Genomic DNA, 23,610 nt, shown 5'->3' with positions numbered 1-23,610 from the left:
CTCAAGTTAAAGTTTAACTATTAAATATTAAATACCATTTACGTTAAAATCCACATTCGTTTACGAAGCTTCAAATATAAATATCTTGGCTGTACAGGGAAACGAGTAAGAGGTCAAAGTTCACGAATACGCCTACTGTAATCGGTAGTATAAATGTAAGGAAAGCAAATTTGCGGGTTGCTTAAGCGATCAAGAGGATTTAAAAAGGCTCAGTGTGCAAAAACTTATGTAGGCATAAAATCTAAGTAGAGGTAAAAAATTGTTAAAAAAATAATATCCTTATATTTACTATTTCCCAGGCATTTAAAGAGAAAGCTAGTACTTTTTATTACGTGTTGACAATAATAAATCAGCCATAAAAATACAAAAGTTGTCATCCTGATGGAAATGGTTAAATGATTCAAAGATTTGAAGGCTCTGACGAATATGCACCTAAATTTTAAAAGAGAAATTCGATGGAGTTTAAGAATTTGATCACTTATCTGAATATAAAAAATAATGATTCTGATTTATTGAAAAAATCTAAAATCTCTAGATATTTTTCTTACATTATTACCTACGATTTGGATGAACTTAATTATTTGTTTCAAACATCATGACGAAAAAAGAAACTTGGTCGTCAATATCAACATCCAAAAACGTATAAAAGGAAGTGGTAGGCGCGACAAACTCTCGGGGGTGGTATTAATGTTTTGTAATTAAAATTCTCCCGAGGTACTGGAGATGACGACATTTAGATCAGGAAATTGAAATTGCTCCACAGGAAGAATTTAAACATTACACGATCTGCCAAATGTCAAGAATAACGTGTTAATAATTTAATTATGCGCATGATAATCCAACAATTTTCAGTTCGTGTTCGCGCCTATTTACGTAATTACATTTCGTGGTAAAATGGAGTTGAATCAATCAAGAAGTAACTCTGTAATCAATTGTCTTTATTTTAACAAAATTTAGATTACAAAAAAAATCTGACCTATCATAGAAAACTGCACCTTACTAAAGTTGGCGCAATGAAAGTAAATTACAATAAAAAATAATTCCTTTCCTGTCGACGTAACATGCATATTTATATCAATGGTAAATGTTAATCACAATTTTAGAACTACAAGTAGGATATTCATTGCATATCACAAAAACAACAGCTCGTCATAACTTACAACAATAACAGCAGTATTTAAGAAAAACACAACACTAGATCACGATAACGTACACTTTTAACAATGGTTTAATAATAGGAGGCAGTTGCGAACTTCTGACTAGTTTTACGTTGAGCGATAAAAATGCATGTTACTGACTTGTAGGAAAATGCACGCACAATAACCACTACGAAATATACTAACGAGACGCCTAACTTTTCTCATTACAACTAAAGAAAAAATTCTACTATTTTTCCGAAGCTTCTATCTTATGTTTCTCTTCTTCTGTTACGTTCTCTTCGCTTAACTGTCTTTTTTCGATCTCTGCTTTAAAGTTCTCGATGTCCTCTTGGCTGAAAAAAAATCATCAATTTGTTAACAACAAAGAGTACAAATTACCTTAATTGAACGAACAGAATTCCATTAATTACATTTAGCATATCTAGAACTGAACCCATGGAAGGCGGTTGGATTTGAATTGGTGGCAGTGAGGCTCCATTTTTGCTTACATACATCTCATTCATCTTCTTCTGAAGAACCACAGCTTGCTGTGTTAAATGTTTGAGACAATCGGAAGATTCTTTGGTTTTCTCATGGTTTTCCCCCAGCTAACAAACAATTAGTCAGCACAAGAAACACTTTTTTTTCATTACTTACTTGCTGCTTATAAATGGCGTAAGCTTCTTTCTCGTTGGTGAGCGCGGACCGGAAGTTGCCCATGCAACTCTGAGTTCGTGCCACCAAGTGGTAAGTAACTGCAACTTTAAGAGATTTGGCCCCGTAATATTTAATATTTAGAGCTAAAGCCTTTTCTAAGAAACGCAACGAAAGTTCGTATTCACCCACAGCGTGAAGAATTAAACTGATATTGCTCTGGAAATGAAGAATTAGACGTGTTTTTGGACTTGGGAACTTACATCAAGCAAGGCAACTTCTGGATGGTTCTCTCCGCAAACTAGAACCGCGAGGTATCTAGCTCTGTAGAGAAGTTTCAAAGAGGTACTAACTTGACTATTGGCGAAACAGTATAAGGCGAGATGTGCCTAAATTAAGAAATGTTAAAATCAGTGGGAGATTGAGGTGGTACTTACATATTCGGTAATCGTGTAAGGATGATCGATGCCGTTAACCCTCTCCGACATCAAAACCGCCTTTTGCTGATACACCATAGCCTCAGTATGCTCCCCCATGATATAATTAAGCCGAGCAATCATTCTTAAGCATTGAGCAATTTCTGGATGCATTGCTCCATACACATTATTCAACAAATTCAAAGCTTCACTGATCAATTCGTACCCATCTTTCAAATATCCCTGCTGAATCTTATTCTGGCCAGTGGTATAAAAATTATACGCATCAGTCGCTCTAGGATTGATGTGTTTAACAATAGGAAAGACATTCAGAATGTCTTCCTCGTAAAATATCAACTTATTCTTGGAATCAAAGTTGTAGTCTCGCAACAAAATCTGGACGCCAGTTTTCAAACAAAAAGAGCGCAAAAGAGAAATTTTTTGCAAAGTGTACGTTTCTAAAGTAGCATCGATGTCATTGGTCGTTAAGTCATAATCGAAGTAAGATTTAAGTTCTTGTTTAAATTGAGACCAAAGTGATTTAGGGGTGAGATTCGCCCATTCGTTATTGTCGTTGGATGCTAATGGATTTAATTTACCGCGACGTTTGTTACGTTTCCTGTTGTTCTTGCTCTGAAACGGGACAATTTGATTACGTTCACTTATTATCAGCTGCAAGTTCAAGGCTGATTACGCTCTAATCGCCTTTCGAAAAAACTATCTCGATAATTACCTCATCCATTCCTTGCAATGGGTTTGGAACTTGTCCCGAGTACAACAGGCAGTTCAAAAAATGAGCGATGGCTATCGACAAGTTCAACATTTCTGAGCTCTAAATCACACAATTAATAACAAATTTGTTAGTTTTACCCACAAACCTGTAAATATAAGGTGAAAAGGTGCTTAGCTGCCCTCAACAACAACTCAGCAACAGCGATGCTGTGCAAATATTCCAGTTGCTTTACTTTCGCTAGTAAATTCGTGACTTTGCCTAAATATCTAATGTTGATGCCGCGATTGTGCATTGCTTCAGACAAAGTAAAACCGTCCATGGGTGCCGATGAATGATCCAGACAGTCTCGGATCTAAAATTAATTACAACCATACTGTATATTATATACTGAGACACTCACGAAAGTGGGGATTTGAACAGTGACCAAAAACTCAGCGGCGTCTTTAACCAACTGCCTTTGTTTCGCGATGGGAGGGTCTAAATTATCACAATGTTTGATACCAGGTGAGTACACATCTGGATTAAAATGGATATCAAACTCGGTGTCTTTTAAAGACCCTACAGCTACCGCGGCAGTTTTGACAATGTTTTTGGTGCTTTCTTCCACTGAAAGAGAAAATTTAGTACTCTTTTCGATTAAACGGAGATCAATACATTCGATCTTGTTTCCGTCAGTGATGCTCTCCACAATCTTCTTCGCTTCTTCGTCTTCCATTTGCTCCTTCTTATCCTCGTCATTGTCAGTTCCGTTAGTGGCGATTTTCTCAGATTCAGTTTTTACATTCGCATCCTCCTCAGTCTTATTGTCATCGATTGCATTATTGTTAACTTTAACGTCACTCTTACGAATATTTAGTTGTTGCAAATGATATGCAGCGTATTTAATAAACATCATGTAACGAGATTCGACAAAGCTGTCGATCAATTCCTGACGTAAACAACACAACTTGTGCTTGTGTTTTATTGGAAAGCCTAACATTTTGACTTCCTTGCTCAACTCTTCATCAACTGTAATAAAAGATTCAGTGAAAATGTAAGAATTAAGTTGCTTGCGTACGTTGCAAAAAATTAACATCTGGAGGAAAAGTCCGCAACAGATCCAAAATATAATGTCTGCCGTCATTTCCAATGATTCCTTTGCATTCAACGCTTGAACACAATTCAACAGGTTCATCCTTATCGTTAAGTACGTGATGCGGTAAGATTTTCAGTTGTTGGCCAGCTTTAGTTAACTAAAAGAACGAAGTAAAGAGTCGTTACTGTTCGAGGAGTCCTTACCAAGTCCAAATATTTCGGATGGCTCAAAACAGTCTTTCCAAAATCGATAGTGCCGTACACCACAGACTGCTCCTGCTCGCGCTCTAAAATCCCTGGTATTATCGACTGAGCTGTGACTCTGAACCCTCTATAATCGATCACAACGGTTCCCAAAGTATACAATCCCGGCAAATCAACGGCGCTGTACACTCGAACACCTTGCAAGTCGTTTTTCTGCAATAACAAGACTATAGAGGATGTTAAAGTTGAGATGAAGATCGTACAGGAGCAACGAAGGCGGCGGCGTCCCCACCGAACTCTTTGTAATGATCCCTGACGTCAAATCCAAGCGAAAAAAAGATGTTATTCCAGATAAACATCTGCATTTTTGCTTCTTCGCCGGGATTTATCGCCATGACATTACCGTCGATGACGGCTAAAGCGCCTCTTGTAGCGGCGGCCACGAAATCGCTGTGAATTTTGAAAATGGCTCTTTCCCGGAGGAGGCGTTCTGGGAGGGTTTTTCTCGGCAACTCTCTAGTGGTTTGTAGTTCTTCGTTCCAGTCCCTGGTCTGACCGGGAATGTGCTCTTCATAGCCCAATCTGGACGAAAACACTAGAAATTGATTTACATTAATTTTAATCAAACGATTTAACTGACATAAAAATTCAATCTGATGCTAATATCGTCCGACGTCACTTGCAGTTAACTTACTATCTTCGGCCCTAATAGCATCAATGGTGTGTTCCATGACGGGCGCCGTCCACGTGTATAATTGGTACGGCGTGACAACTCTTTCGAACGGATGTCTTTGGCTCCGCTTCTTCTGTAGCAGCGCGAAATTTCTCTTAAATTGCGGCGATATCTGGTTTAACAATTCAATCAACGAATGGCACAAATGACTAGGCGTTGCAGTTTTAGGATTAAATTCTTCGGCCGTGGATCTGCAATAAGACCATGAAATAAACAACAAACAGACACAGAAGTTCCTCTTACTGGTTAATATAGAAACCTCGAGAGCACGCAGATATGTGATAATGTTTATCCTCCAAAGTAACAACATACAGGTACATAAGATCGCCGTGAATTTTTCGATAACCTGGTGGTGGATTCCAGGCCGACGGTGTCAACACTTTAAGACAAGGCGCCACTTTTTGTTCTTTTAACTGTGGCTGAAGAGCCGTCAACGGTCTATCTTTGCTATCTGGCATTATATAATCCGGAGGAGTACAATCCACACTCTCTGGTCTCATTTTCTTCTTCTCCAAAATATCTCCCTGAGTTACCGTATTTAAAAAACTCAAAGAATTGCACTCTGTCCCGTTATATGCGTCAGTAGGATCAACAGATTTGAGCAAGTCTCTCACGTGTCTCACATGAATTCGTGCTTCACGCATAGTGTATGGTTCTTCGACTACTTTAATAACTGAGCCTTCTTTCAAACCTTCGATGTTTTTAAGTTCTGCGAAATTGTCTAAAGTGTTGCCGTCTAATTGAAAAGAGAAGCATGTCCGGTGACATGTATCCTCCCTGTCCATCAACAACTGGTGGATCTCTTGCACTAGTTCCACGCTGGAGACTTGCATGTCAAAGGGTTCCACACCAGGGCTTACGATTTTTACAGAAAAACCGATATCTTGAATGAATACGACTTCATCTTTATTTTTGGTGTCGTCTTCTTTCTTCTCGGTTTCTTCTGCGTCTTTGGTTTGTTTTTCTGTAAAATTCACTTTCATTTTTATAGTAAAATATGATGGGTTTACCTGAGGAACTATCCACATGTCCGTTCTGTAGTGCGGCTTTCGAATCGATCGATTCACTGTCTCCATTAACTGAAAGAGATAAAAATGTTGACGAGGATTTGAAATAATAGCTCTTTCCACTACAAGTTATTGCATGTTATCAAAAAATAATTATATTTACTTTGTCGTGATTATCACAACCTTGACGCTACGAAATAAAAAATTTACTTTTCTTTAATACCCTCTATTAATGAGCATAAATTTCGCAAATATTAAAGAATGATAAACATTCAAGCGAAGAAGCCACTGTTGGAACAGATCAGTTTTATCAAGCTTTAAAATGTGTGTCAATACATGAAATGTTTTAGGAAGCTGTACGTCTATTTATAAGTCTATAACACTTTTAAGTAAGGAAAAATCCCAAAGTTTTGATTACCACAATGAGTGTTTTCTTCATAAATATTAAAATTATCTACTGAAACGATGATAAAATAAATTCTATATTTTAACCGCACAATTTCTAAATGCAATGATAGTAATCATTAATCAAAATTCTGATTGATATTTGTGTCCAAGAAATTTAACAAGTTTATGTTAATGACAAACGCCCATAAATGTTTTTCTAAAGACACAAATAACCTCATTACATATTTAAAAATGATAACAAGGCTTGCGTCATTTCAAGCTAAAAAAATCATTATGTTACGTTGATGTATCGACTGCTGTAAGAATTTCCAATTCAGTATTTTATTCCAACAAAAAAATCAAATAATTTGTAGGTATATAGACTTGAATATTGAAACTAAGTGGACTTCTTTAAAGGAATTTTTTCCTAAGTAATTAAGACTAATTAAAAATACTTAGTTCAGCATATTTTCTTTCAAGTTTTTGTAATTCTTAAATGGTAGTCTCATAATAAAAAATGATGAATATAAAAATATTTAGCCTGAGCCAGCAGAACGGTCAGAACAAAAAACACCTAAAGGGCCACATGACTAAACGAAACAAAAGCAAAGAGACACCACCAATTAATTAGATAATGTAGCTTTTATCTCTTGCTTGTAACTGGTTTGAAGCTGATAAGCAGTGAAAGACAATGATGATTATCGAGACGACCCGCAAAGAGCATTCTAGAACTGAACGCAGTGGAATATTCACGTAAGCATTATATCAAAAGTAAGTTTGCAGATTTATTCTGGGCTTTGACATTTTTTACACACTGAATACATTTTATGACGGCCCAGTTTTAGTATCCAAAAAAACGCCGTGTCTGTTTATTAAAATTTAACTTAACAGTTGTTACAAACAAATAAAATGATTAAAGTGAAATGGCATACTTTTAACTAATAAATGTGCAAAAACATTGTTGCATTCCTTGTTTTATTCCCCATTGAAAACCAATTTTTATGTTGAAACCATTAAAAAACCAATGCAATAAGAATTTTTTATAATACTTGTGGGGATTATTTGCAGACCACATGAGTTGAGAAAAATAATGCACGTGAGAAATAATTTCATTGTCAAGAAATAATTATTAGGTTTTTCGAAATCTGGAAGTTACAGAATTGTGTAAAACTTGGAGTATGTTTAACACATTAAAATATTCTTGCCTAAATCAATAGCAACATAGAAAATTTCATTTACTTACGAATTAACAAGAAATTTGACGAGGGAAATACATTTCAAGGTTATTTTTATGTGTGTCTTTAATATTTCGGCCAAGTAAAATAAAATGCTTCATTGATCATTTCGTTTCGAATAAAGGATAATTTACTCTTTCGAAAAGATTATAAAAAGAATAAAATGAATTATTACAACTCTTTAATAGACTTATTATTAAATTCTTTTTACGGAGAGCACAATTAGAAAATGTGCAACATTTTCATTGGGAAATTATTGTTAAACATATTTCAGGTAGCTCGTATTATAAATACGACACTGACATACCTATAATTATCAACAAAAGATAACACTGAAAACTATGCTATGTACAGTCGCGGTAATGGAATTTCGAAAGAATTTTTTTATGACTTCAAGAAGTAGTAAGTAAATCTATACTTTATTGTCCTTTGCCGAAATTTTAAAATTTTCACTTGATTTTTAAAATGGCAAATAACAGGCATAATTATCTGGATCACGTAAAGTTTGCCAGAATGATTTTATGATAATGCGTCAGTTTCAATAATAAAAAAAAACGTTTTGCACTTTCATTGTTTGTTAACGTGCTACCAACTTTTTAGTCTCTAGAAATTTTGTATTGGATGCCACTAAAAAATGTGGAATTTTTGGACAAAATTGAAGGCTTGACATAAATAACGGGCTAAGCCCCAATTCAAAAAGGCGTTGTCATATTAACTTGATGGCAAAAATGATTAGGCTTGGGGTAATAGACTGTCTAGTTTAAACAAAAGTATTTCATAATTTCAAAATATGATTTGGCGGCTAGTCCGTTATTTATGTAAAGTCTTCAATTATATAAACGTTATCATTATCAATTAATTACATAAGGACCTGATGTGACGACTCAAATAAGGCTTTTTTGCAGATGAAAGGAACAAAAACAATAGTCTCTGCGACAAGTGGGCAGTTATCATTTTGTCTTCGAGAAAGAAGTGTCGTTCGTACAGACAATTTATTATTACATAATTATAAAAGTGCCAATAAATTTGTACAAATCTTCAGTATTATGAATAATGGCCAAGTTAATACAATATTTTACAGTTCAGGTATGTGCATTCAAATTTCGCGCTTTATCCTTTTAGGGTAATAAAAGTAAAATCACAAAGGATAAAACGTCACAATTCAAAAATGATTGAAATGTGACCAGTGCCTAGACTCGTTTTTGAAAATTTTCCACTTGAAAACCGAAGATTCGACATTCACAAACTATTAAATTATTATGGATTTTTTTTTACCGTAAAACGATACGATTATACGCTAGGGCAATTTTGAATAAAAAAATGTTAAAATCGATAAAAAATTAATTGTGTTCTTTTAGGTAAACTACATTTGGGAAGAAATCACGGAAAATTGCTTTGATGTTATCAGATAGAATGTTGATATAATAATTAGATATAATAAGGGTGAATGTCCCTTGTAAACATCCGGCATTGGCCCGACTTCTCCAATATTCAAACAAGAATGACAACGCACAAGTTACGAACGTAAAGACCGAAATGATAAGAATCTTATGCTGCGCCACCACATGTACCACTTCTTGCAAATGGGAAACCGATTTATGAAAGATCCAAGGTCCAAGTTCATCAATAAATGTACATTGTAAATAAGAAAACTTATCAACTGACGTATTTTTCAAGACAATTCCATGCCTTTTATTCACCATTAGCCCCCAGTAGCCCTGAGAAGTCCGATTTTCCAACCTAACCAGATTACGTAACAATGTCGTAATAATCACCGGCAAAGCCTTTTTCGGCACTTTTAACCCGAAATTCCACTCACCTGCAATTTCGGCGTCTTCTGTCTTGGTTTTCTTGACTTTGTCCACCGCATCGTCTAGGTTATTATTGGTCTTCGGTTCGGTATTATTCACCGCAGCACCAAGAGCCATTTTGTTCAACCAACGATTATCACACAGGCGTTAATGTTTTATAGTTAACAAGAATTAATTTCACGTGTATAATTAAATTAAATGTTCAACGATACGATATTTTACAACGACAGGAACATTTTGTTTAGCACGTGCTTCGAAAATAACCCCCCCTAAACGCACTAGGTCTAGTCCGGGCACTGATCACATAGGAGCGGAACGCACTATTATTACACGCCCTTTTGAAAAACGAGTTATTTTAGCGCGACGATATCGGAGGGACAGCCTCGTCTGACAATTCAAAAGTGACAAGAACAAAAAACTTCAATTTTTTTGAAAAAACGTGCAACGTCGATGCGATTCTCGCTCAGATTGTGCTAATGGGGCGCTCCTGAGGTCATGGTGGCTCTTGCGTAAGATATATGCAACATCTACAAAATTAGGAAAATTCGACAATGAAAACAAGATAAATAAAGCTGGGGGACGAGGTTTTAGCAAATTTATTTGGTAAAGTAGACAACCAACTATACGTAAAATAGTTCAGATTCAAAGACCAAGTTATAAATCACTTATTGATCTTTGAGAACTTATGGTCAGGATTTCTGTTTTTGCAGCACCATAGATCGTAAGAGGGAACCACACATAAGTCTTATCGGAATCATGGTTTGAATGGGAGCATCCAGATACTGAAACAATCAGTTAGTCCAACTGTCATCATTCTCCAATATTATTACCTTTTTTATACTTTTTTGGCCCATATCATTTAGGTACAAGTGTTGAACTGGGTCCTTTTCTGTATTTTTATCCAACTGAACCTCTGGTATTGTCATACTAAACATAGACTTTGCAACATCATAGATTTCAGCAGAAGTATCAGAGCTCTCTTCTTCACAACCCACGCAATGCAATTCCTAGGAATATAAATTATTCACGAGTATAACCTTTCCCCCATTTTACCTTTTTAGAATCAAGGAAAAAAATCGGTGACCTTTGATACCACCCCACTCGTGCGTCGTTGCTATTTTTACTTGGCACAAAAGCTGCTGTATAAATACGGGAATGCTGCTTCAGTAGCGTATCGCTTGAAAAAACCGGCTCTGGGGAGACGGGGCTGAAGACAAAAACTGAAAAGCATGTATAAGTCAAGTTCCAACTAGAAAAAAAAGACACAAACTTGAATTGTCTTTCGTTATTATCGCCATGTTCGTTGTTACAGTGTCTGCTATTAGAACAGTCACATTTACTGGTACCGTCCAGATCATGGTGAGAGTTAGTAAGTTCCAAACGCTCAATCGGTCGGCACTTGCAGCTACCAGTAAGTGGCACTGATTACTGGTGCCAAATTCCACTTGGATGATTTCTTCTTTACATACGGGGTGACTCAAAGAACACTTTAAGTGACAAGAGTCAGGGAGCCAGGTGGTTACGGTGTTGCCAAACGAAACCGCCACTAAAGAACCGTCTATTGAAAAGGACAAGTCTTTGCAGGCGAGGTCGTGATAAAAGCCCACGCATAAGCACCTCCAAATTTCATTTTTCTCTAAAAATTGAAGTGAAATAATAAATAAGTACAAAATATTCAATGGATTGGTAGCTCTGGATTTTTGCCCCAACTCCGTCAATTGATTACATAGTTGAACTGTCAAAAATTGAGGCATACCAACATCTAAAAAAAATACAGAGCCTCCCAAATGCTATGGTATTTTAGTCAACGATGAATAAAACGGGAAATTTTTACTTACTCTCAGCTGTTTCAACAGTAGTCAAGTGCCAGACTTTAAATTTTTTGTCTCCCCCCACTGTAACCAACTTAAGTTCTTCATTGTCCGTCGGTTGAAACGCCATGGCGTTCACATGACTTTCATGTGGATCCTCCACTGATGTGTTTAGTTTAAAACTGGAAAAACAATAAATGTAGCTCTTGTTACAAAAATACGAAACCCACTTTTGTATAGCAAGGTCAAATCTCCAGAACTTCAACCTTAACTCCGACGAATATTCAGGATCTCGTCGAATTTCCACGGACGCCATCCAAATTCCGCCTTCACTAATCGCAATTTTCGAAACTTGCGTGTTTTCTATTTTACAACTTCTCTCGTTACTTATTTTATTCTGACCGACGACATCCACCTGAGAAAAACTATTAAAAAAACACAACAAACAAATCACTTCTTACGCACGTTATATAAGAGATTGTTATCAAAGGTGGAATAGAATTGAACTTGGCCCACGTTTCCGTTCATAACTAGAGCTTTCGTTTTCGGGTCCACGACGATCCCAGTTTCGAAATTATTCCCAATGACCAAGTGTTGAATAAGACTAACATTCTCAAATCTTGAATCAACAATTCTAACCGCGTTGTCATCAGTTGAAATTCCAATAAAAGTGTTATTGGGAGACACGCTAATCTTTGTGATAGAGGAAGGCAGTCTTGGAAGAAACTTCTTCTCAAAGTGGTTGTCCAATTGCCATCTAACCAGAACAGATTCTTCGCCTCCGCTGTAAAAATAACTACCACTAGCAGAAAATGACACACATTTCACCTGAAGGGTGTGCCAGTGGTAGACAGCTTTTGAAGGCTTAGAAGTGAAGACGTTTTGCCAGACGACGCAGCGTCCTGTGTTGTCGCCTGTTAGAATTGTCTCACTTTCAGGATGACAAGCAACACAGGTGAATCTTCTAGGGCTGTCAATGCAATACGTGTATGTTTTCAAAATATCATTAAATCTGACTACATTTAAAGATCTGTATTGAGAGACGGCAAAATATTTGTTGCGGCAAACATCCACAAAAAACTGCGCGGGGGTTATTGTCAAACCACATGGTTTGCTTTCAAAAGTAGCAAAGTCTATGACATGAAAAGAAACAATATCTTTTTGTTTAAATGAGATTAGAGCCTGTGGGGCTCCTTGTGTAGGCAAAATATGAAACGTTAGAATGTTCCGTTTGTCCAGTTTCTAAAAATAAAAATATAAGATTATTCCTAGTTTGAATTAGCAACTTCCTTACCTTATTTAACAGTTTAAAAAAAGTAACAATTTTCCACGTGATCAGTTCTCCTGAAGACGAACACGCGGTGACACACTCATACGAGTCGCAATAGTGCACCCCGAAGCCGACGATTTTGTTTTTTATTCCTTTGAATTCGGCAAATAAAGCCCCAGTTTTTACATTGTACCCTAATATTTTGTTCTTCCATGCCACGTACACATTTCTGAAACAAATTTAATGCAACTGGACCTAGTAAACAAAAAGGGCTTACTCGGAATTTGCCGAAAACTGGGGTTGGAGCTCCACAAAGGAGCCTCCTGCTATAAAATTTACTTTAACTTCCATGAAACGGTAAAAAGTGAGGTTAACAGCACATGTTTGTGAAAGTTTGACAGAAGGGTATTAACAGGACGTAATCGCCCGTGACGACGAAAAATCCCTAAAAATGACAACATACAAATATTTCCGCGAGCTAGAACATTTTTGCATACGAGTGGACTGGGGACAATATATGCGAATTTTGTACTATATTTTTTCTTCGATTACACATTTTTATTTATTTATCTAAAAGAATCACTATACGATGACTGATGTCTACTGATTATGTGTATATTTACTCGGCTTATTCTTTTTTTTTTGAACCAAAGGAAACAAAACAGTCGTAAAAAACATTTCCGGGATTTTTATTTTTAATGTTCTTCTTAATTTGCAAGTTATTCAATTTGGTATTAACTTTATTGTATTTAAGAAATAAAACTAAACAGTCTGCGTATAATTTCCCGGACCCTAGTTTGGAAAGTTCGTTTCGTTTTGTTGTATCACAGCCAGAAACACCCAAACTGACAATATCTGGTTGGGATAAGCTCTCACATACACAGCAGATGCGTATTGTGCGTTGTCATCTTCCTCCAAATGCAAACCCCAAGATTTTACCTTTTTCACCACAGTACTGACGTTGACAAAATCGGAGTTTAACAGGTGCCCCCATATCTGAAAATTACGACTAAACAATCGGTAATTTCTTCATGAAACCCACCTTAAACTTGGCTGTAATTTTTCGAATTTCATCAAATGTGTCGCTTTGATTCTTTCTGAACATTTCAGTTTTTTCTAAAGAGTTTAAAATCTGTTTAAAATTATTGGAGACGTGATGATTCCATATCGTTCGATCCAACCGTCTTAGTTTTGCTATTGCTTTTCGGATTTTTCTATCTAGGATAATTTCCAGTTCGTCTGTCGCGGGTTTTGGCAAATATATGAGGTCTCCATGAATTGAATTCGTGGGGGCTCCAATTTTGTTGTTAAAGAGAGGCAACCAATCCGACCGTCGCGTGAAATCGAATCTCATTGTAGTTACGTCATCGTTTCTTTGAATATTGGCCCAAATCTGTAGTTATCGGATTATTGTAATACATAGATAATAAAAAATGGTTTTCGAGACATACATTGCGCTCATTGACCACACAAAAAACTCTTTGAAGCGGGCAAAAAACATCAGTCAATTGTATTTTTTCTCCATAAACCACATCATACAACGAAAATACCACAGCTTCATTATTACTGTACTCTTTAACAAGCACAAAAGCTGTAGTTCCATGCGGAAGTCCAAAACCAAGCAGAAGCCAAGCTTCTACTTTCAAAGCAAGAAAGTAACAAGTGAGAGCTATGGCGTGGTCGAAAATTGATCCAACCATGAAGTGAAGAAATTTCTACAAAAAATTCCATCAGTTACAGTTAGAAACACACAAATCAGTACATCGACTGGAAGCCATATGTTTTTATAAAACTGATTGCAGTCCATAAATGGGATTAATGAAACGTATCGAGCACACTGTTCGGGGGTGACATCGAAGCCATCTAAATTAATTTGAGGGGGTTCTAAAGGTTTGATGTAGCGCACCAAGCAAGATGTTGTGGCATTAGTGTCTATAGCAAAAACTGAAAATTTGCGGTTGGGGAAATTGGTGTTGTAGTCTTCGTTCCAGCGGAAAGCGTGATCTCTTATGTAAGGCAGATCCGAGCAAGGGAGGTCTTCCTGTAACTTGAAAATAATTCTTTGTTATTAACACTTTAGTTTTACTTACAATTGCGGGATTCAATTTTGGAATATTTGGCTCAATGTGGACTTCAAGATTCAAAAACGTTATCTGATTGACCTGCGGATTCCTCGTCTTGTTTTTATCCATATTCCTAACTTCATATCCAAACAAGAAGTTTGGTGTTTTAACTCGAAACATTCCTTGTATCTAAAACGAGTAAAATTACTCTTAAAATCGCACAGTTGATTGACACCTACCCCATTACAAGAAAATGCTGAAAGAGGAATATCTACTTTTCCTAACCAAGTTCTACACGTTTCTCCTCCAAATTTTAACAAAACTTTTTCTTTATGATCAAAAATATTGAGGGTTATTGCTCCATTAAGAGAATTAGGATTTAAGTAGTCCATATGGGAAGGCTCTAAGGGTAGAACTAAAGTTTCGTTCCAAGTAGGGTGTACTCCCTGTCTTGTAGAGGTTCGAAGAGTCATTGAATTATATTCGGCTTCCACGAAAGGAGTCACTACTTCAGTTTTACCCTCAAGTCGCGACGGTAAGTTAAGAGCAGAAATGACTTTAATGACCACTCTAACTTGACTTTGGAGGTCGTAGTCAACGACTTTTTGGTGACGAATTTCCTTTTGGGGTACGGGAGGCAAGATGGGCCTCCATTGGAACCATCGTAAGAAACTTGCAACAAAATCTTTGACTATTTTTCTAAAAACAACAAACAAATAAAATGACAAAATTCATCAATTATCATTACTCCAACTGTGGGATAAATTTCTCAGCGATCACGTCCTCAAAAGTTAGGTTGTTTTGAGAATTCTTACATTTTTGAAACACCCGAATTTGTATTTGCTTCAAAAGTTTTCTTCCCCGACTTCGCTTTTTGTCAATTTCGTCTTCATCGTCGTCATCGTCTAGTATTGTCTCTCGTTCTGATTCCACTCTTCTTTTATAGTCTGATAGAATATCCAGTGGTATCTCTTTTATTCGGTTAGGCACAGTCATCCGATCAAATTCAGGTTCGTTTCTGTTTCGTAGTTGCAAAACTTGCAACCTTAAATTATTTTCTAGAACTTTGGAATCGCAAAACTGCCATTGTTCCATGTTCTGGTTTAACCGAAAATACTTCTTTTGTATTGTTGACGAAATCACATCACTCACTCCTAAGGAGTACTCGTATAAAATCGAATTGCGTGGATCCTGAGGATCTGGTTTATGCTGTTCGATCCACTGAGCGAGTTTTTCTTGATTAATGTCTCCATTTTTGTTGACTATTTCATTGAAAATCTGCTTAGTGTACTCGAGACTTTCTTCAGATTTCACAGAAACGTTCCACGATAAGGAACAGGTGAGAGAACCACATGTATGGAGCTCAACATCTGCCAAATCATTGATTTTAACACCACTTCCAACTCCTTCGTGCTTATAATGAACGATTTCGTCCTTTTCAAAGTAGACATCCTGATTAGTCTTCTCAGCGACATTTCTTGCAGGAACTTTAAGTGAGAGAGTACCAACAGTTCTTTTGATTAACGATTTCGGCTGCTCGATGATCTCTATCCCCACAAACTTGGGAATCGTAATAAGTTGAATCGAGATGGTCTCATTAAAGGAGCAAATAAAATCATTCGTCAGATTCACCCATTTGGTTTTACACACCTCCATTTTGTTGCACGTTATCTTTAAAGCAATCTTTGTGGACGCTACAACGTTTCTTCGGGTTACTTCTTTAGGATTATCAACACTGTTAGTCACTTCGTTCTCATCCGTGAGATTAAAATGTAGAATTGGTTCTCCTGGTGCTCTAAAACTCTCCCGAAACCGCTGTTGAAGTTCCTCTTTAATTTCTTCGTCGTCTTGTCGTTTGCGCCTGGATTTGTCTTTGTTTAACTCAAGCAACTCTTCGTAGGTTTGCTCGAAGTTGTGGTGGAACTGCTCTTGATCATCCTCGTAATTAACTTTTTCTTTTCTTATAATAAGTCTGAGGGTCGTGTTGGAAAATTTATTTGTTTCTCTGAATTTCTTAATAGTTTTCCATGTCTGTAAAATTTCTTTCATTCGGTCACGCTCTTTCTTCCCTTCCAGAAAAACCTTCTCCTGCAAGTCTCTAATATCTCGTTTATAAGCCTCCACTTTACCATCTTCTTTGTCCGACTGGTCGCCAGATTGACTCGAGTTTTCCTCCCAGTGCTTCAAAATACGGCGGATACCTTCCAACCGGCGACAAAGTCGTGTCAAGTCGTTTTTCAAGACACTGTCTTCATACTCAGAGAAAAGTTTTTTGAGTTTTTCAGCGTGAACATGCTCAATACTGAAGAGAGGATGATGAAGAAATTTCAGCGATGAAATGCGCAAGTGGAGAAGATTTTCACTAACTACGACGATTTCTTCACATTCGTCATCTTCGATTTTTGCTGGTATATACGTGGAGGTTTCGGCTGTTGGAAGGTGCTTTAGCCAAGGGCGATATGAGGTGTCGCGACAGGGATTTTCTAAGATGTTCATGGTACCGTCGCAGTTGAACCATTTCCTATTAAAGTATTAAAAAAGTATAAAAAAAACGTAACACTCACTTGTGGTCTCGTGACAAGCGCTGCTCAAGAAGTTTAACATGCCGGGAGGGTATATTGAGTTTTGAGGCAACGTAAATGCCTTCTTCCTCCAGGAGTCGAGGTTCTTCAGATTCTATCTTGTCGATAATATCCACGGGCTCTCTGAAATTAAGGTTTTTGGACCGTGTGGATTCGTAAAATTTGGTAACGTACGCTCTGGCGTTGAAATAAAGGGTGTCTTCTGTCATTTTCATAAGACCGCGACACTTCTTCGGTAGTTCAAACTCGAAATTCTCGCGCTCATCACTCGGATTTTCTGTCGACTTTATATTTTCATCAATATCTTCAGTTTCTTTTTCTTCAACTTCGAGGCACTTTTCGTTACAAAAAAACTCGTATACATCTTTCTTCTCATGAGTTTTTCCCAACTTCAGGCGTTCTTTCATGACTTCCAACTCGGCATCAAGATCATTGCTTTCTCTCTTGACCTTCTCGAACATTATCTTCTCCGTCGCTTCTTTAAACACGTTCGCTCGTTTCGTCGACTTCCCAGCTTTCTCCTTAACACTTCTAAACCTATCGTTGATTCTCTCTCGATACGACTTTGTTTCGGAGTGACCAGGGCTTGATAGGGAGACAGGCTTTGGCTTAACGAAGACATCATCAGAGAATTCTGATGTGTCCTGACTGTCGGAGGGTACTTTTTGAGGGGTCTTGATGGTAAACAGCTCGAAGACATCGCTTCGTTTCGAGAGGTGCAGGGGTGGTTCGTGCAGTGGTGATCTTACTCGGTTTTTTCTAGTTTTTCTTGAGGAGGCTCCCTGGGGAGAGTTCAATTCGTGAATTTTATCCTACAAATTATTTCTTGTTAGTATGTTAGAATGGTTTTGAAAATATAGAATACCAGTGAAATTGACATTGTTTATGGTTTTGTTTGTATTGGGGTGTTGGGTCGTTGCTAAGCACCTGTTGCTTCGCTTCAGTGGTCACCCTTAAAATTCCTCTCATTATTAGTAATTTCATCAATAGTGAGATTGCTGAATTTGGATTATTCTAGATTCTTCGGAATTATTCAGGGCGCGTGAAGAAGACTAAAGGTTACTTAGTACATCCCAAAGATCTTTAGAACTGTTCGACACGGTACTGGACTTTTAGGGCTTCTTTAGAACTCCTAGAAATTTGTAAAACTGCTCCCGTACTGCTAAGGTTTTAAAAAATTCCTGAAAATTTCTGAAGATTGTTTAGAAACTTTTCGATGTCTTTTTGGATCGTTTGGGCATTTAGAAACAATTATTCGTACTCCTTTCAGACAAGATATTACATGATGTCCCTTTCTAAATATTTCAATTTTCCATTAATGCTCTTTTAAAATTTTTATTGCACGTAAAATTGAAAAAGTTGGTACAAAATAACGTTTACGATTGGTTATCTCATCAAGTTCAAAAGTTACCAGTATAAACTTTCCGTAATTAACAAATATAATGATTTCTAATTTGAGGTCGTTTGTTGCGCACTTTGAATTTCAATGATTAAAATTTGCTCAGAGCATCAAGTAAGGTATACTACTGGTCAGTTTTAGTATTATCACTGCTTAACGATGCCGTTCGTCTGTGTTGATGTCGAAAAACTCTACGAAAAAGACAAGAAAATAAAACGGGAAGATGTGAAAATTTTGCAGGAATGGTTAAAAAAGCAACCACATTTACCTAAGTTAGAAGGCAAGTCAGTTATTTATTTATAACCGATTGTAATTGTTTTTTAGAGATGCAAATTGTGGTTTTCCTTCATAGTTGTTACTATCGAATAGAAGCGGCAAAAACCACAATCGACAATTATTTCACAATCCGAACACAGCATCCGGATCTTTTTAATGCGCTGAGCAAGGACGCTTTAAGAAAAGCATTATCTGTAACGTACGACTTTAATTTTAAGTGGATCAAAAACTACAATCTTATATCTGCAGGTTTGTTTCTATACTGCCTAAGAAAACATCTCAAGGTTACGGCATTATGTTGATAAAACTGGTAGATGTTAAAACTGAAAATTATAATTTTTCTGATTCGCAAAATCTGGTAAACATGGTATCCACTTTATACATGCACCAGCACGGTTTTGAACGAGGAGGTGTCGTAGTTTTTGATGCTAAAGGTTTCACTTTCACTCATTTAGCCAAGTTTAATTTGAGTGCACTCAGACATGCATTGGAACATCTTCAGGTATGTATCTTATCGCTCCAGCGAATCTGCACAGTTTAATGCAATTTTAAGGAAGGTGCCCCCGTCAGAATCAAAGGAATTCACTTCATTAACGTTAATCCAGTTTTGGATAAAGTAATGTCATTGCTAAACTCGATGGTCAAGGCCGAGGTTTACAACTTTGTACGAAATATTTCCGTACATTCTCAAAGCTAACGGGTTGCTTTTAGTTACAACTTCATCCAACTTTTGAGAGTTTTTACAAGTTTGTTGGTCCGGATTGTTTACCGGAAGAGTATGGTGGTACACTTTCTTCTTGTCAGATTTTAAAAGGTTTGGTAATAAACGAGAGGGATTGATTAGTAACTTAGAATTTTAGAGAAAAATTTGAAGAATCTACTGGAAAATTATGAGTTTTTTGAGTGGCACGATTCGCAAGTTGTTGATGAAACAAAAAGAATTGGACAGACGAAAAGTTCCGGATTTGGTGTTGACGGCACGTTTAAGAAACTTGCAATTGATTAATATGAAAATGAAACATTTTGAATAAACGAAAACTAACTGGAATTGTGTTATTATGCAAATCAGGCTGCCAAAAGGTGAAATCAGCTCAATTTTTTATAATTCTATTTACTGAATAAAATGTTAGGTAGGAATATTATTTATTTTTTTGTTGTAATAGTATTGTCTGGGAGTAAATAAAATTACAATATTTGATGAGTAAAATTATTATTAGAGATTTGAAGATTGTAACAAATCGGAAACTTATTTTTAGTTCCTAGTGCGAAATTGATAAAATTGGATGTTGCTAAATGAGATTAAATACATTTATTTGACGGTATTCTTTTGATAAAATGAACTCTGAACTAATGCCTATTACTACTAGAAAAAGATTTACAAAAAATATATTATTAATATAATTGCAAATAAATTATAAGTTATAAACAGATAATAATATCACTGTCATATTAAACTTATTTGTAGTAAATAATATACCTACCTACCTACATAATGTAAAACATAACTAGTTAATTTAAATACATCAAGGTTTGTAACCAGTTCCGAAATCGACGTTTATAGGTAAGTACAAATGTTTGTTTAATTTATTGCTTAAAACTTCGCTTAGAAAAGATTTAGAAAATGTACCTTTGGAGGGGAGAATGGCTTTATGTGTAGAACTCTGTTTTTTAATAAGTAGTATTGACTATAAGCTTTGTTCTAAGATATTTTTTTAAGTTTTAACTAAACTGAATAAATTTCTAGTTTTTTGTACATTACCTAATTAGGTAGAAATACTTTTTTATCAAAATTCGTAGATTTACATTGTTTTAGTCGTTTTTTTTTAATTAAATTTTTCAATTCTAATTAAAATTAATAAAGTGAATTTTTAGATAACGAAATGCGAGAAGAACAATGACAAAAATCACATCTCGTTATCTGTCATAGTTTCCAAGACATGGATCGCCGATATTTCCAGACTTTCGAAATTTTTTCTTTCTGGTGGCAACTTAACATTTTAATCGACCATAACTCAGTTATTTGTTGTTGTACGTATATTTTGAACACGGTTTTGAAATTTTGCATAAAATGATTACTAATAACTTAAGTCACAAAAATTTTATTTGAAAAAAAATAATTTTTAAATTCGGAGTAGGTAAAACATTTGAAGTAGGTACGAGCATATTATTATGATTTATTTTATTTTACAATTCGATTAATTTTTTTAATTCTCTTTTAAATATTGATTAAACTTGGAAATATTGATAAATTACAATTTTGTTTACCATTTTCCTTCTCCATTTTAACACTTTTTTACAAGAATCCATTTCTATATTAATTACAACCAATTATAAAATACAAGTTGTACTTGCAGTTGTTGCAAACAAATTATATTTTGCACTTTGCCACTTTGTCTATTCAAAATGCCGTTCTCTTGCATCGAGCCAGAAAAACTCTACGAAAGGGATCCCAAGATCAAACGCGAAGACGTGGAGATTTTACAAGAATGGCTGAAAAAACAACCGCATTTGCCAAAAATCGAAGGTCAGTATTTTCTGTAAAAAAATCTTCTAATCAAACTTTTAGAGTCGCAGTTAATTCTGTTCCTTCACTGCACCTACTATAATATTGAACGGACTAAGGGCGTCATCGACAGCTATTTTTCTATCAGATCTCACAATCCTCATGTTTTTGAGTATCCAGGCGAAGATGTAGTAAAGATATCATGTCATACTGGGTAAAATGCAAAATTTTGCACTTTTAACTTTATACAGACACTTTCAGGCTTTGCGGAATTATGCCTCGGAAAACTTCAGAAGGTCATATTATTTTCGTGGTACGGTGGATCGATCAAAGAGCAGAAAAATTCAATTTTTTGCAATCCTGCAATTTAACAAGTTTAGTGACATGTTTAGATCTGCACCAGAACGGTTTCCCTGAAGGAATTATCGGAGTTTTTGATCTTGAAGGATTTTCATTAGGACATTTAGCACGAATGAATTTGTCCGTTGTAAAAGTGGCGCTAGAATACATTCAGGTATTTTTCTAGTAATAAAACTAGCAATAAAAAAGTATTTTGAAGGAGTGCATCCCTGTCAGAGTCAAATCAATTCATCTAGTTAACGCCGTTTCAATTGTTGATAAACTTCTAGCATTATTAAAACCATTTATGGCGAAGGAACTTTTTAATTTGGTAATATATTATATTAGTTTTACATTAATTAACATTAATCTTATCTATTGAACAGATTAAAGTTCATACTTCGCTGAACACCTTGTATAAAGATGTTTCTCCAGAGTATTTGCCGGAAGATATAGGTGGAAAATTACCTTCTTGCCAAATTTTAAAAGGTAAAAACATTTGTTATGGTGAAGATCCTTGATTATTTATTGCTTTTAGGTGAGACTGAAAAACGTATTCTTGAAAATGTAGACTTTTTCAAGTGGCATGAGACACAATTTGTCGATGAGTCAAAGAGGGTTGAAAAGTCAAAATATGCGAATTCAAATTTTGGGATGGAAGGCACTTTTAAGAAACTTGAACTTGACTAGAATTTTTTAGAATTAGAAATAGTCGTATTTTATTAGAGTTTGAAGGTTGCAGGTTGTGGTGAGGTCGATTTTAAAGTTCAAATTGTATAATAAATAGAAGTGTGTTTTTTTCGTTCTTATTTTAGGATTTTTATAAAATTTATTAGTATGTATAGGTAATTGATATGTTTTTGGTCCTGTGATATTTTATTTGACAATTTAGATTATTAGAAAATCAACTTAATAACAGAAATATTGTATACAGATACATTCAAATATAGAATCATAAAGAAAAAATATATTTACAGTCCAAGGTTGGCTCCGATTCAAAAAAACATTTTAATGAAAATTTTTTTTGAATGAGTGACTGTAAAATGTGTTTGCTCACAAAATTCAAATAAAATTATAATTTAAATACCGGTTTTAATCCATAAAATCGAGTTTATAGATGAAATAAGGAGAAAATGATACATTGCTACAAAAATCGGCAGAAAAAAAATTGTAACGACTAAATAAAACGTTTGCGCAAAGGTGTTATACTTTTAGAAAACTTTTAGAAAATTTATCATTTGGTCACCGTAGTGTTAAGTAGTATCCATTTTGGTCAAAATTAATTGGTTTAAAAAGTGTTGTTAAAATTGGATAAATCAAAATTAGAGTGACTCACTTCACTTGGAATTGATCATATTTCTGTATGTTCCTATAAAATACGCAACATTTTCATTATCTTTTTGATTTTTTGTTTTCCAAAATTGGTCCTGTCCGTACCATAACTCACTCGTCCGACAAAATTTCGTGTGTTAATTTCAAAATTTTGTCGAGTTTTTGTAAGGCTCGATGGGGGTTATTTAACTAAAAAAAAATTACGAATCTGCGATCCTAAGACTACAATAACTTGATCATATAAAAATATGGGAAAATGAAAAAGGAATATAAAAACTGAAGGTAAGATCTGGAATCTAGGAATCGGTGAATTTAACAAATTGTCTTTGATCTTTATAGATGGATCTAACAACTTCAGAACCTGAACCCCTGAAAGAATCTGAAAATTTCAGAATTTCAGTGTTTCTTTGCAGATAACTGATAATAGATAATAGAAATCTCCAAACTCTTCATCTACATTGTAGTTTAAAGCTTCATCCTTCCATACAGAGAGGGCTCCATTTTCACGCGGGCTTCTATATGATGTTATCTTACATATTTGTTTGTTCTGAGCGTTTCTGATTATCATTTGCCATTAATTTTGGTTGATTTAACTTATGAGAATCGTATGTCTCAGTAATTTGAAGTTATAGAAGAATAATA

General features: G+C 35.5%; 5 protein-coding genes across 8 annotated transcripts; 2 read left to right on the top strand and 3 right to left on the bottom strand.

Annotated features, from left to right (window-relative positions):
• Window positions 1-917: 917 nt before the first annotated feature.
• On the bottom strand, window positions 918-9,865 carry clu (clustered mitochondria protein homolog). 2 transcript variants are annotated; one of them, XM_088050609.1, is made up of 16 exons: window positions 9,402-9,865; window positions 5,964-6,032; window positions 5,197-5,917; window positions 4,915-5,144; window positions 4,484-4,815; window positions 4,221-4,433; window positions 4,000-4,174; window positions 3,597-3,950; window positions 3,343-3,548; window positions 3,088-3,294; window positions 2,943-3,041; window positions 2,231-2,842; window positions 2,057-2,182; window positions 1,797-2,012; window positions 1,539-1,747; window positions 918-1,492 (listed from the first exon to the last, which is right to left on the bottom strand). In XM_088050609.1, the coding sequence occupies exons 1-16, from the start codon at window positions 9,508-9,510 to the stop codon at window positions 1,387-1,389; spliced, it is 3,984 nt and encodes a 1,327-aa protein (XP_087906735.1). In that variant the 5' UTR covers window positions 9,511-9,865; the 3' UTR covers window positions 918-1,386. The 2 variants fall into 2 exon arrangements, with proteins under 2 accessions (XP_087906735.1, XP_087906734.1); XM_088050608.1 differs by having other exon boundaries at window positions 3,343-3,950.
• A 109-nt stretch (window positions 9,866-9,974) lies between these two features.
• Window positions 9,975-12,908, bottom strand: l(2)05287 (WD repeat-containing protein l(2)05287). Its single transcript, XM_088050611.1, has 9 exons — window positions 12,752-12,908; window positions 12,499-12,703; window positions 11,670-12,446; window positions 11,435-11,619; window positions 11,232-11,386; window positions 10,664-11,029; window positions 10,447-10,613; window positions 10,224-10,400; window positions 9,975-10,175 (listed from the first exon to the last, which is right to left on the bottom strand). Exons 1-9 carry the CDS (start codon window positions 12,823-12,825, stop codon window positions 10,083-10,085), a joined length of 2,199 nt encoding a protein of 732 aa, XP_087906737.1. The 5' UTR covers window positions 12,826-12,908; the 3' UTR covers window positions 9,975-10,082.
• A 308-nt stretch (window positions 12,909-13,216) lies between these two features.
• On the bottom strand, window positions 13,217-18,171 carry Cc2d2a (Coiled-coil and C2 domain containing 2A). Of its 2 annotated transcripts, XM_088030844.1 has the most exons (10): window positions 17,985-18,171; window positions 17,294-17,931; window positions 17,102-17,242; window positions 15,286-17,058; window positions 14,777-15,236; window positions 14,565-14,726; window positions 14,237-14,515; window positions 13,926-14,189; window positions 13,517-13,867; window positions 13,217-13,470 (listed from the first exon to the last, which is right to left on the bottom strand). In XM_088030844.1, exons 1-10 carry the CDS (start codon window positions 17,997-17,999, stop codon window positions 13,267-13,269), a joined length of 4,287 nt encoding a protein of 1,428 aa, XP_087886970.1. In that variant the 5' UTR covers window positions 18,000-18,171; the 3' UTR covers window positions 13,217-13,266. The 2 variants fall into 2 exon arrangements, with proteins under 2 accessions (XP_087886970.1, XP_087886969.1); XM_088030843.1 differs by having other exon boundaries at window positions 17,102-17,931.
• A 403-nt stretch (window positions 18,172-18,574) lies between these two features.
• LOC148179267 (alpha-tocopherol transfer protein-like) lies at window positions 18,575-19,931 on the top strand. The gene is made up of 6 exons (XM_088029917.1): window positions 18,575-18,798; window positions 18,843-18,993; window positions 19,044-19,296; window positions 19,348-19,458; window positions 19,506-19,608; window positions 19,655-19,931. Exons 1-6 carry the CDS (start codon window positions 18,678-18,680, stop codon window positions 19,798-19,800), a joined length of 885 nt encoding a protein of 294 aa, XP_087886043.1. The 5' UTR covers window positions 18,575-18,677; the 3' UTR covers window positions 19,801-19,931.
• A 332-nt stretch (window positions 19,932-20,263) lies between these two features.
• Window positions 20,264-22,445, top strand: LOC148179266 (clavesin-1-like). Of its 2 annotated transcripts, none has more exons than XM_088030219.1 (7): window positions 20,264-20,355; window positions 21,149-21,318; window positions 21,361-21,511; window positions 21,559-21,811; window positions 21,857-21,967; window positions 22,023-22,125; window positions 22,175-22,445. In XM_088030219.1, exons 2-7 carry the CDS (start codon window positions 21,198-21,200, stop codon window positions 22,324-22,326), a joined length of 891 nt encoding a protein of 296 aa, XP_087886345.1. In that variant the 5' UTR covers window positions 20,264-20,355; window positions 21,149-21,197; the 3' UTR covers window positions 22,327-22,445. The 2 variants fall into 2 exon arrangements, with proteins under 2 accessions (XP_087886345.1, XP_087886346.1); XM_088030220.1 differs by lacking the exon at window positions 20,264-20,355 and adding an exon at window positions 20,659-20,822.
• Window positions 22,446-23,610: the final 1,165 nt, after the last annotated feature.

Source organism: Gnatocerus cornutus, chromosome 2 (assembly GCF_029298725.1).
Source record: "Gnatocerus cornutus isolate USDA-ARS CGAHR chromosome 2, icGnaCorn1.1, whole genome shotgun sequence".
NCBI classification, from domain to species: Eukaryota; Metazoa; Arthropoda; class Insecta; order Coleoptera; family Tenebrionidae; genus Gnatocerus; species Gnatocerus cornutus.
The sequence above is the reverse complement of the archived record's forward strand: the minus strand, read 5'-3'. Positions and strand labels throughout refer to the sequence as shown.

Bases quoted from the DNA above. Each gene is read 5' to 3' on its own strand.
- Cc2d2a (XM_088030843.1), bottom strand. The intron at 15,237-15,285 runs GTAATGATAATT...TGTTGTTTTTAG, and splicing joins AAATTTATCCCACAGTTGGA to AAAAATAGTCAAAGATTTTG. The intron at 14,516-14,564 runs GTAAGTAAAACT...TTCAAGTTACAG, and splicing joins CAAAATTGAATCCCGCAATT to GAAGACCTCCCTTGCTCGGA.
- LOC148179266 (XM_088030219.1), top strand. From the start codon at position 21,198: ATGCCGTTCTCTTGCATCGAGCCAGAAAAACTCTACGAAAGGGATCCC. The intron at 21,812-21,856 runs GTATTTTTCTAG...AGTATTTTGAAG, and splicing joins TGGCGCTAGAATACATTCAG to GAGTGCATCCCTGTCAGAGT. The intron at 22,126-22,174 runs GTAAAAACATTT...TATTGCTTTTAG, and splicing joins TTCTTGCCAAATTTTAAAAG to GTGAGACTGAAAAACGTATT.
- clu (XM_088050608.1), bottom strand. From the start codon at position 9,510: ATGGCTCTTGGTGCTGCGGTGAATAATACCGAACCGAAGACCAATAAT. The intron at 3,295-3,342 runs GTGAGTGTCTCA...AATTAATTTTAG, and splicing joins CTGTTCAAATCCCCACTTTC to ATCCGAGACTGTCTGGATCA. The intron at 3,042-3,087 runs GTTTGTGGGTAA...TGTGTGATTTAG, and splicing joins TTTTCACCTTATATTTACAG to AGCTCAGAAATGTTGAACTT.
- LOC148179267 (XM_088029917.1), top strand. From the start codon at position 18,678: ATGCCGTTCGTCTGTGTTGATGTCGAAAAACTCTACGAAAAAGACAAG. The intron at 19,459-19,505 runs GTACGAAATATT...GGTTGCTTTTAG, and splicing joins AGGCCGAGGTTTACAACTTT to TTACAACTTCATCCAACTTT. The intron at 19,609-19,654 runs GTTTGGTAATAA...TTAGAATTTTAG, and splicing joins TTCTTGTCAGATTTTAAAAG to AGAAAAATTTGAAGAATCTA.